The sequence below is a fragment of the Coregonus lavaretus genome (assembly GCF_964263955.1).
Source record: "Coregonus lavaretus genome assembly, chromosome: 14".
NCBI lineage: Eukaryota > Metazoa > Chordata > Actinopteri > Salmoniformes > Salmonidae > Coregonus > Coregonus lavaretus.
In genome coordinates this window covers 19,479,524-19,491,970 of record NC_140001.1, presented here as the reverse complement: position 1 = coordinate 19,491,970, position 12,447 = coordinate 19,479,524, and the positions used below count along the sequence as shown (strand labels likewise).

Sequence of the window (12,447 nt, the reverse complement as noted above, 5' to 3'; positions counted from 1 at the left end):
ACAGTTGGAAAAGCATTCCAGGTGACTACCTCATGAAGCTAGTTGAGAGAATGCCAAGAGTGTGCAAAACTGTCATCAAGGCAAAGGGTGGCTACTTTCTCAAATATAAAATATATACACTTTTTTGGTTACTACATGATTCCATATGTGTTATTTCATAGTTTTGATGTCTTCACTATTATTCTACAATGTAGAAAATAGTAAATATAAAGAAAAACCCTGGAATTGCTTTATTTGTTTTTTCAAACCAGGTTTGCTGTTCACTTGCGCTATATAAGATGGAAGGGAGTTCTATGCACTCATGGCTCTGTATAATACTGTACGTTTCCTTGAATTTGTTATGGACCTGGGGACTGTGAAAAGATAACATCCCTAATCTGGACCCATACCTGTTTTACGCTGGCCCTATACCTGTCTTACTCTGGCCCTATACCTGTCTTACTCTGGCCCCATACCTGCCTTATTCTGGCCCTATACCAGTCTTACTCTGGCCCTATACCTGCCTTACTCTGGCCCTATACCTGCCTTACTCTGGCCCTATACCTGTCTTACTCTGGCCCTATACCTGTCTTACTCTGGCCCCATACCTGCCTTATTCTGGCCCTATACCTGTCTTACTCTGGCCCTATACCTGCCTTACTCTGGCCCTATACCTGCCTTACTCTGGCACCATACCTGCCTTACTCTGGCCCTATACCTGCCTTACTCTGGCCCCATACCTGCCTTACTCTGGCCCTATACCTGTCTTACTCTGGCCCTATACCTGCCTTACTCTGGCCCCATACCTGCCTTACTCTGGCCCTATACCTGTCTTACTCTGGCCCTATACCTGCCTTACTCTGGCCCTATACCTGCCTTACTCTGGCCCCATACCTGCCTTACTCTGGCCCCATAGCTGATCCACAGCATAAGCGCTTCACTTCCCTTCTCCATAGATCTACCAAAAGCTGAAAATAATAAAACAGATATTTTTCACCCCTTCAGCAGCACGCATTTAGTCACTGCATGGTTGACTTCAGAATGGGAGGAGATATTCTGGCTGGGCTTGCTTAATGTGGTTGAGCTAAGTCTTCCATCGTGCAAATTCAGAGGCCCAAGAAACGGAAGCCAACCCAACAAATGAAATACGCATTCCCTTCACTGTTAGTTCAGTAAGTTCAGTAATTAGATGGTTGGTCATTGTGTAAAGTCTTTGTTTGTTCCCAGGGTTATTGCACTGTATTGTGTTACAGAAATCCTCCCCTCATGCAGCCTGTGAATTATTGAGCTGGTTTGAGAAAGCAAGGTGGCTCAACATGAGGAGTATATTTTTAGCCTCTAGTCACTTAATGGAGGTCTGAGAAAGAGGTCTTAAGGGGGGACACTCCACTTTCTCTCCATTCTCTCTTCCATACTCACCCCCACTCTTCTTTTCATCCCTCCCATTCTCTTCCTACCCCTACAGTCTTACAAAAAAAGGTGATATCTAGAACCTAAAATGGTTGTTTGGCTGTCCCCATAGGATAACCCTTTTGAAGAACCATTTTTGGTTCCAGGTAGAACCCTCTTGGTTCCAGGTTCTACATGGAACCCAAAAGGGTTCTACCTGGAACTAAAAAGGGTTCTACCTGGAACCAAAAAGGGTTCTCCTATGGGGACAGCCGAAGAACCCTTTTGGAACCCTTTTTTCTAAGAGTGTACTCCCATCTCTGGCATTCTTTCTTTCTTTCTCCCTCTCCTCTTCTCTTTTCTCAAATGTTCAAACTATTATTTGTTTCAAACGAGAGGGTCAAATGGAAGAAGTGGTGTTCTGATATTTACATTTTACATTTTAGTCATTTAGCAGACGCTCTTATCCAGAGCGACTTACAGAAGCAATTAGGGTTAAGTGCCTTGCTCAAGGGCACATCAACAGATTTTTTACCTAGTCGGCTCGGGGATTAGAACCAGCGACCTTTCGGTTACTGGCACAACGCTCTTACCCACTAAGCTACCTGCCGCCCCTGATATCAGAATATATGCATCTTGTGTGGAATGAATAGAGTTCTTCAAGCTATAAAACAATGAAATATTTCAAATCTGAAAACCTTGAATCATAATGGTGACAGTAATCCTCCAAGGTGTTCCTCTCTACTCATGGATACATAACGTTAGCATTATTGGGAGTCTCCCTATTCTGCCTGTGCCTCTTTGTATGGAAGAGGAGCTGTTAAACTTGCAATGGAAATGCTCACAAGAGGCCCTTGGAATAATTCATTGATGCTTTGATAAGGGATAATAGAAGTGGTTAGGTACAATTTTTAGAGTATTTCTCTCTCTCTCTCTCTCTCTCTCTCTCTCTCTCTCTCTCTCTCTCTCTCTCTCTCTCTCTCTCTCTCTCTCTCTCTCTCTCTCTCTCTCTCTCTCTCTCTCTCTCTCTCTTTCTTTCTTTCTTTCTCTCTCTCTGCAAAGCACCCCCACAGCATGATGCTGCCACCCCCGTGCTTTACAGTTGGGATGGTGTTCTTCGGCTTGCAAGAACCCCCTTTTTCCTCCAAACATAACGATGGTTATTATGGCCAAACAGTTCTATTTTTGTTTCATCAGACCAGAGGACATTTCTCCAGAAAGTACGATCTTTGTCCCCATGTACAGTTGCAAACCATAGTCTGGCTTTTTTATGGCGGTTTTGGAGCAGTGGCTTTTTCCTTGCTGAGCGGCCTTTCAGGTTATGTCGATATAGGACTTGTTTTACTGTGGATATAGATACTTTTGTACCTGTTTCCTCCAGCATCTTCACAAGGTCCTTTGCTGTTGTTCTGGGGTTGATTTGCACTTAAAAGAGGGGGATGGGGTGGGGGTGGGGGGGCAGTGCAAATAGTCCGGGTAGCCATGATTAGCTGTTCAGGAGTCTTATGGCTTGGGGGTAGAAGCTGTTGAGAAGCCTTTTGGGACCTAGACTTGGCGCTTCGGTACCGCTTGCCATGCAGTAGCAGAGAGAACAGTCTATGACTAGGATGGCTGGAGTCTGACAATTTTGAGGGCCTTCCTCTGACACCGCCTGGTATAGATGTCCTGGATGGCAGGAAGCTTGGCCCCAGTGATGTACTGGGCCGTACGCGCTACCCTCTGTAGTGCCTTGCGGTCGGAGGCCGAGCAGTTGTCATACCAAGCGGTGATGCAGCCATTCAAGATGCTCTCAATGGTGCAGCTGTAGAAATACTTCCCCAATCCCTTATTTTTCATGCAAATTAGCAAAACATCTTTGTCCCTCCAACAAAAACAGAACAAACCAAACAAGCATAAAGAAGAGAGAGGAAGTCAGTGCAGTCCGATGGAGATCAGTCAGCTCTCATTTCCATAGGCCTCTTTGTCTGATTTGATGCTCTGTGACATATTGAGTCTAATTTGTAGCCTAAAGAACTAAACAGCTGTGGCCTATTTTATTGTGCTGTGTTCCGGTGGGTGATGTCACCATATCTGCCTTGTAAGGCTGACCTGTCCTCAGTGGTCAGTGTGAAGATGTCAGTAGCATTTCTCTGGACTGCTGATGGAGGAGGAAGGGCAGGGACAGCAGGCCTGTGTAAAGGGCTCTCCACAGTGATTTCACAGTCAACGCAAACGGCGCTACGAAGATCTGTTTGCATCGCGTTCCAAAAATTCAGCCGCACAAAAGAACATACAACTATGTAGAGAGCTACGCAAACGAATGTCCGTCGGATCTGTTGTGTAGACTGTGTAGAGCCTAGGTTTTCGATACGTCTTCGTCGTAAAGTGTAAAACGTGAGAACACTTATTACTAATTTGTGCTTTTGAGTCCTGACTGCTCCAGGACATAGCATACCTGTGTGTTGTGAATGCATGCATAGCATACATGTGCTCTCAGACCATGCAGGCCCCAGCCTGTCTGCCCAAGAGGTAGCTAGACACAACATGGCCAATCAACTGGGATTGGGGGGGCCAGGAGATGTAGAGTTTGACAATGAAAGTGTATATGGGTCTTGGCAAGAAAGACTATTGATTTGATTGTAGTTATAAAATAGGCTTAGTGATCCTTTATATTGGAGTTGATGGTATTGATACTAATTACTGTATATTAATATGTGTTCTGTTTCTCTGTCTGTTTTACAGATGAAGTTAATGGCAGTAATCTTGGTAAGTGGCACAAACACTTTTTAATTTAATATATTTGCACTTGACATTTGAACAAGTAATCATCCTGAACACTGAACACACTAGAAGTATATGAGAATGATATATCCATGTTAGAAACTGCCAGGATTCATCTTCTGCACGCAACTCATCAGATATAGCTCCCATCTGGTAAAGTAAACCCCAGCACAGTTTGTCTCAGAGTGATTCAGTGCAAACAGCAGGTAAACTCAGCTCAGTCCATATGTTGTTCTCTCTCAGGTTGTTGTGTAACTCAGTCAGTCAGGTCACTTCAGACAGGTATGTATGTGCCTGTATAGATGAGGCTGTGTGATTATCACAGTGATACAGACTCTGGGATAGCCTACCACCAACCAGGCATGGAGGCTTTTTACATTCCTCCATTCCACGTGCTGAACGCAGAAATGTGACTGGGTCTGGGACATCATCCACATCAGCCCCTCAGCCTCCGCCTCCAGGCCCAGTCAGGGATGTACTACCAGGGGTGTGTCACCACCGAGGAGAGGGGTTTGGGGGGACTGAAACCAGTCGGACCAGCCTGGCTTGGATAAAGCCTGCGTCCCTGCCCACCTGATTAGAGGTTTCTCCCAGCCAGCCAGGGTGTAATGAGAGAATTATGTTCTTGTCACTTCCTGCTGCCCCGGCTGGGCTTATAGTCACGCTAGCCTGGCGCAGCATGTCATTAGCTCCCCACTCGTAGCCCAATGAGAGGCAGCAGCTCTGTCATTTCACAGCTAAATCACAGGGCTCTCTGGAGATCACAGCAACTCTAAATCGCTCATGTAACCGCCTACCCCTCGCTCACTTAATATGCAGAGCTTATACATACTGTATTAACACAGCGGAATTACTGTGACATTGATGAAACAGAGGCGAACAGATGTCAACGAGGCAAAACTGTTATACTGGCTGATATTGGCCTACTGTGATCATTTCATCTAACTGTGATTGGAAAAAATATATTGCTAATAATATTATAATAATTATTAGATGATTTATGGCTATCATCACACGGATGATTAACAGGCTAGCTCAGCATCCATCAGGGCTCCCACTAATCTACTCTGATTAGCCTAAGCCCTCTACGTCAGGATTGGGAAGGAAGGACTGAGTGATGAGAAACTATTCTCCACTCAGAGTTTTGCTTATTTGTTTGGAATTGCTTGTCAAACTAGTAATTACACTGCCATTGGTTTGGATCCTCCCTATGGTACAAAACTGTGTCCTCACATGAGTCGCAGACATGCAGGATTCCTTCAATGATGTGCATAGGCTATGTCATAGCAAAAGCTGTATGCTCTCATGGACTTCACATAGCAAAAGCTACTATGCAGTTGTCAAACATTCTAGTCCATATTGATCACAAAGGACCTTTTATATACTGCATGTCGACACCTGCTCGTCGAACATCTCATACCAAAATCATGGGCATTAACATGGAGTTGGCCCCCCCTTAGTTGCTATAACAGCCTCTACTCTTCTGGGAAGGCTTTCCACTAGATGTTGGAACATTGCTGTGGGGACTTGCTTCCATTCAGCCACAAGAGCATTAGTGAGGTCGAGCACTGATGTTGGGCGATTAGGCCTGGCTTGCAGTCAACGTTCTAATTCATCCCAAAGGTGTTGAGGTCAGGGCTATGTGCAGGCCAATCAAGTTCTTCCACACCGATCTCGAAAACCATTTCTGTATGGACCTCACTTTGTGCACGTGGGCATTGTCATGCTGAAACAGGAAAGGGCCTTCTCCAAACTGTTGCCACAAAGTTAGAAGCACAGAATCGTCTACAATGTCATGTAAGATTTCCCTTCAATGGAACTAAGGGGCCTAGCCCGAACCATGACAAACAGCCCCAGACCATTATTCCTCCTCCACCAAACTTTACAGTTGGCACTATGCATTCGGGCAGGTAGCGTTCACCTGGCATCCGCCAAACCCAGATTTGTCCGTCGGACTGCCACTTCATAGTCCACTGCTCCAGAGTCCAATGGCGGCGAGCTTTACACCACTCCAGCCAACGCTTGGCATTGCGCATGGTGATCTTAGGCTTGTGTGCGGCTGCTCGGCCATTAAAACCCATTTCCACTTCACAATAACAGCATTTACAGTTGGCCAGGGCAGCTCTAGCAGGGCAGAAATTTGACGAACTGACTTGTTGGAAAAGTGGCATCCTATGACGGTGCCACGTTGAAATTCACTGAACTCTTCAGTAAGGCCATTCTACTGCCAATGTTTGTCTATGGAGATTGCATGGCTGTGTGCTCGATTTTATACACCTATCAGCGGGTGTGGCTGAAATAGCAATGGGTGTGCCTGAAATAGCCGAATCCACTAATTTGAAGGGGTGTCCACATACTTTTGTATATATAGTGTATATTTTATAGCCTTTTATATGTTCACTCTGTTGGCTTCATAGGAGGAACATAAATACAATGCTACACTTGGAGCTTTCAAGAGCTATTTCAAAATGTAGCTTAATATTTCTATCATAATAGTAAATATACAGGTGTATGATCTTAATTTGATCACTGTTGTTGCTGAGAATTTTCCTGCGCCGCAGGAAATTCAAATGAGCCTTGTGATTTGGTCTCCACTACGACGTAGAAGTGTATCCGAAATGCAGCAGTAGGCTGCACCTTAACTATAGCCTACTGTAGCCTATCAAAATATAATTTCGTGTTAGAAAAAATTTAGTATTTAAAAAAATGAATAATAATAAAATCCAGAAATATTTTACAAAAAAACTGTCACATTAAGATTTTACATCTGTATGGCTCCTTATTTCGTACAATATTTGCTTTACTTTAGTTGAAGGTCCACGCTACAGTTGGTGACACCAGCTAATAATGAAGGTGCAGGGCCTGATTGTACAATTTACATTTGTTTCTTTTTTTAATATAAAGAACATGACCTCTTCCACTAAGATTCGTGACAGCTTAACTTTGCCCTTTAGTGGGGCATGTTGTGTAAGTAAGGGCTACAACATGAATAATGTTGGTATTTGCGAGGCAGGCAGGCTGTGCTGAGTATAGAGCTAACTGGAGCAGGAGAATGGCGCTGTTCGGCGAGGTTCACGGCTGTTATTCCTACAGGCGATGAGCGTGAAAGGAACTAATGCCATCTGACAGTTCTGGAGCAAGAAGAGGAGGGCTGGACGGAAAAGGAGGAAAGGGAGAGGAGAGGGGGTGTGAGAAGAGATAGAGGAGAGATGGATGGATGGAGAAGGGGAAGGGAGGAGAGTACATGAGGGAGACAGGGAAATAAGGGATGAGCAAGATGGGGGAAGAGAGGGCATAGGCTAGAGAGGGGGAGGGAGCAGGAATGAACTAGATACTGAAGGAACCTCCACAAAGAATGTCATATGGGCTCTATAGATGTTATCAAGAAGACACATGAACGGTAGACTGGAATTGAACTCCAATGCATGCTGGCTTAACAGGCATGTTTGCAATGCTCTGAGACATTCCAACATTTTATCACACAGTCAAGCAAATCCAGTGTGATTTAGCTAAGGCCAGATTGAATACTATCCGGTCATTCTGAAATTTAGCCTCTAAGAGGATTCCTATGATAAGTCCCCAGGTGGGTTCAGTCTAGGAGATTTGTATTTTTTTTTTTACCCCTTTTTCTCCCCAATTGAAACTCCCGTACGGACTCTGGAGAGGTGAAGGTCGAGAGCTGTGCGTCCTCCTCTTGACACAATGCCCGCTTAACCCGGACCAATGTGTCGGAGGAAATACCGTACACCTGGCGACAGTGTCAGCGTGCACTGCACCCGGCACAGGAGTCGCTGGTGCGCGATGGGACAAGAACATCCCTGCCGGCCAAACCCTCCCCTAACCTGGATGATGCTGGGCCAATTGTGCCCATGGGTCTCCCGGTCGCGGCCGGGTGCGACAGAGCCTGGACTCGAACCAGGATCTCTAGTGGCACAGCTAGCACTGCGATGCAGTGCCTTAGACCACTGCGCCACTCGGGAGGCCCCCTGGCTAGGAGATTTCTAACAGAGGTGAACACGGTCATTTCATAGAATGCTGGGAATACTTGTAGGGCTGGAAACTGAAGATGGAGAGAAAATGGAAAGAACTATGGGTGAGGGATAGACAGACTGAGAATAGAGGGGCAAGACAGCTTCCCAATGCTAATGAGGATTATAGAGACAGAGAAAAGAGACATGGCAAGTGAGGGAGAGACAGAGTGAGAGAAAAGGAACAAGAAAGCAAGCAAAACAGACAGAAAAAGAGAAGAGAGGGACAGGGAAGCGAGGGAGGGAGGATCACACTGTAATTTGGCAGGCTCCAGGACCACAGTCTACAGCAGGCTCCTTTTGGAGGAGGAGGAGTAGCAGACAGAGATCTTTGTCTGTGAAACCTGTCATTATCATGTTGGCTGAGAGAAGAATACAACGTCTTGATGTCTCATCCTTAAAAACACACAAACCCCTTTGCTCCTAAACCCCAGACAGCCCAGACGCTTGATGTCGAGACTATTTCTGTCTTTTAGTGGTTTGGGTGGGGGGCCTTGCTTTATTTACAGAACACAGTGTTATAGGCCTAACCCTACTGAATGTGGTGTAGGTTAGGATCAAGACTAGTCCATCCTGGTTTAACATATAGAAATTGAACCATCAGAAGATTGTTTATCACATCATGGGGGAAGCCAATAGCTTTCCATCTAGTTTTACCAATCAAGCTCCAAAACCACACATTTAGTGAGGTGATATTATTTTATACTAGTGATACTATTATAGTGATTCCCTATAATAGAGACAGCAATGCTCCTCTCTGAAATAAGCAGTGTCTGTTGTTTGATCCAAGGCTTATGGTAAAAGCCAGACTAAAACCCTCAAACACTGTGTCTGTGAGCTGGACACATTCCCTGTCATCATCTGTCTCTCTAGCAAGGTATACCTGTCTGCTGTAGGTGATCATAGGTTCTGTCTCTCTAGCAAATTATACCTGTCTGCTGTAGGTGATCACAGGTGGAAGAGATTGTATATTGGTGGTGCCTGTGCACGTCTTTGTTTGTATAAGAGCGAGTTGGTTCACGTTAGAGTTATCTGTCTCTTGGTCCCCTGAGTGTGTGAGTGGACCTGAGAGGGGTCACTAGTTTCTGTTGTCTCCATCTGCTGGTGAATCCTCTGAAGTCTGGTCATGTTGAGGCTGTAAAGACCATCCCACTGTGTTGGGTTCCCTGCAGCGGTAAATGGCCCTTCCCTCTCTTCCTCTGCTTATGTAAATGACATCATGTTGTTGTTTTCTTTACTGTGTTTAGGGTTAACACCCAAATACAGATTTTGTTTCCCACATTGTGGAAGACTAGTAGTATGGATATTTGAAAAAGGAGGTTTTTATTTTCTTGGTTATTTAAGAGGTAAGTGTGTAAAAACCAGTTATGTTTTTACACACCTATCTCCACATAGCTATAGGCATATGGATTTTCCTCTATGAGAAACATATTGATAATTGTTGACACACAGTATGTGTTAGTTACTGTAACAGGATATAAGTGTCTGTCACTCAATACTGTTTAGTATTGCAGTGTTCCCAAAGCCAGTGTGTTACCACTTAACTTGCGTTAGCTAGAATTACGCTGATAAATAATGTGTGCGTTTCACCACCATTGACTGACTGCCAGCTGGACACTGTGGAATGTGTGCGTGCGTGCGTGTGTGTCTACGAGACAAGCCTTCTTCTACTGTAAGGGTTCAGCTGGCTAGGAAGTTAGGGGTAGTGTATCTTCATCCATTACTTGAGTGACACCAAATGGTTGTCTATGACTTTACAGCTCGAAAAGAGAGTTTTGTTTGCAGTAGTATATAAACTCACTAAGTTCTGTAAAAGGCCATGTGTTCTATGATTGATTTGATATTTTGCTTGGGATGAAACAGAATATATTGAAGATATTAGTGTAAGTCTTGTTAAATGGATGATGAATGGATTCTAAAGATGCTCTGTTTTGGGAGGGGGAGGGGCAGGGAGGGAGGGGGGGTAGTGGGGAGGGGAGGGAGGGGGAGGGGAGGGAGGGAGGGGGGGGAGCAATAAACAAATGACATCCCTTTGTTACTCTAATGTTTAGGGAAATGCTAAATATATATATATATATAAGGTCTTTCCAATTGACATTGGTTTAAATGAACATTTCAGTAAACAACTTGATGATCACTATTGTTGTGTCTTGACCTTTGTTTAGTGGTATCACCCTTAAATTGATACATGTATCTCATATATGTATATATATATATTTTTTGTCATTTAGCATTTATCCAGAGCGACTTACAGTTAGTGAGTGCATACATTTTTTTTTTTTTCATACTGGTCCCCCGTGGGAATCGATCCCACAACCCTGGCGTTGCAAGCGCCATGCTCTACCAACTCCTTGATTTGACTTTTGCCACTTTCTATTCCCTGAAACATTTAATATATTTTGGGAAATATGGTTATTTGTATTCATAATAATAATAATAATATATGCCATTTAGCAGATGCTTTTATCCAAAGCGACTTACAATCATGCATGCGTACATTTTACGTATAGGTGGTCCCGTAAATCGAACCCACTACCCTGGCATTACAAGCGCCATGCTCTACCAACTGAGCTACAAAGGACCAAGAATAGAATATGTTTCTAAACACTTCTACATTAATGTGGATGCTACCATGATTACGGATAATCCTGAATGAATCGTGAGTAATGATGAGTGAGAAAGTTACAGACGCACCAACATCATACCCTCAGACATGCTAACCTCTCACCAATACAATAACAGGGGAGGTTAGCATGTCTTGGGGTTATGATATTGGTGCATCTGTAACTTTCTCACTCATCATTATTCACAATTCATTCAGATTTATCCGTAATCATGGTGGCATCCACATTAATGTAGGAGTGTTTAGAAACATAGTCTATTCTTATTTACAATAAAAGTGACTCCAAATTACAAAATACATTATTTACCATTCAGTTCTATTGGGCACAAAATAACCTGAAACACAACCAAAACAAACAGTAAATGCATCCAACAAGTTTGTAGAGTGTGTAGATCTCACTGTATATAATCTGCCTCAGTGTTTAGCCAGATAGAGCAGGGTTGTTTGGGATTTAGATGACCAACTACACAAGGCCTGGGATATCCATGAGACGTGTAGAGGTAGCCTCTACCTGACCTGACCTGGGCCTCAGGGTTTGTTGTAGAACATCCATAATGCCTCTCCACATCACCCTGATAACTAACCAAGGTCATTTCAGGCAGCATCGTCTCCTGTGACTTCAAGGTTAAAGGCAAAATGGCAGATTTTGCGGTTTATCGTCGCCGTGTGCATGGGGGGATGAAGGTGCTAAGGTCAAGGGTGACATATGGCCAGATCCCATGGCCGAGCTCCCCACTCCTCATCATCAGGCTTGGTTTCCTATTAGCATTGACAAACTGAGGTTATGCCCTTCAAAACATTACATTTCCTTCAGGGGTACAGACTTGCTAAAACATTAGTATGGCATCTGTCTGTCCCGTGCATATCCTATTAAAGTGTAGAATGGTGCACTGACAGCATGACTTACAATCTCTGTATTTCTATCATATGAAATAATAGTGCAATAACACAAACAACCACTATTTTACTGAATAGGAGTTGTGTTGTGATTAGTGCATATAAACTAGTGGCGATTGGTGCCGTTCAAGATTAGGGAGAGCAATTTTTACTACATGATTCTCGAATTTGCCCTAGACTCATTATGAGGTTGCTACAACCTAGCCTACAAATGAAAGTTTATAACATAGGTCGAGCGACAAATTGGAGTAATCAAGGTGACAGACAGTGACACATTCAATACCGCCTTGCACACTCTTGCCTGCATCTAGCTGATCTGGGGTGTAATCATTAGTCCAAACAGTTGCAAAACCTTCCATTTTGCAACTAAACAAATTCTGGTAGGTCCCTCCCCGTTTCGTTCCATTTGCTTCCGTTTAAGAAACGGAATCGGCGGAATGAATACAAACCTGATCACACACATACACAGTTCACTTTCATAGCCGCATCATCACTTTGCTTGTTGTATAATTCCTTCTCGCATCTATACACTCTCATCCTCTCACCTTTTCCCTTTGCTTGTGGACTTCAGTGCGCAACACAACAGCTGTCTATGACCAGGTGCAAAAACCTCTCCAAGCCAAACCTTCATACCATAACCGCTAACCGCTACACAGCATACTCTCTCTCACCACACTTTATGCACTGCAGTGCTAGCTAGCTGTAGCTTATGCTTTCAGTACTAGATTAATTATCTGATCCTTTGATTGGATAGACAAGATGTTAGGTTGG

At 44.0% G+C, this 12,447-nt stretch overlaps 1 protein-coding gene across 1 annotated transcript in view; it reads left to right on the top strand.

Moving 5' to 3' along the window:
• Positions 1-12,447, top strand: part of LOC311141600 (nuclear receptor subfamily 6 group A member 1-A-like) — a 125,802-nt gene that overhangs the window by 74,439 nt on the left and 38,916 nt on the right. The window contains exon 3 of the mRNA XM_084176976.1: positions 4,090-4,113. Within this exon, the coding sequence (XP_084033102.1) occupies positions 4,090-4,113 (24 nt within the window). The remainder of the gene's footprint in view (positions 1-4,089; positions 4,114-12,447) is intronic.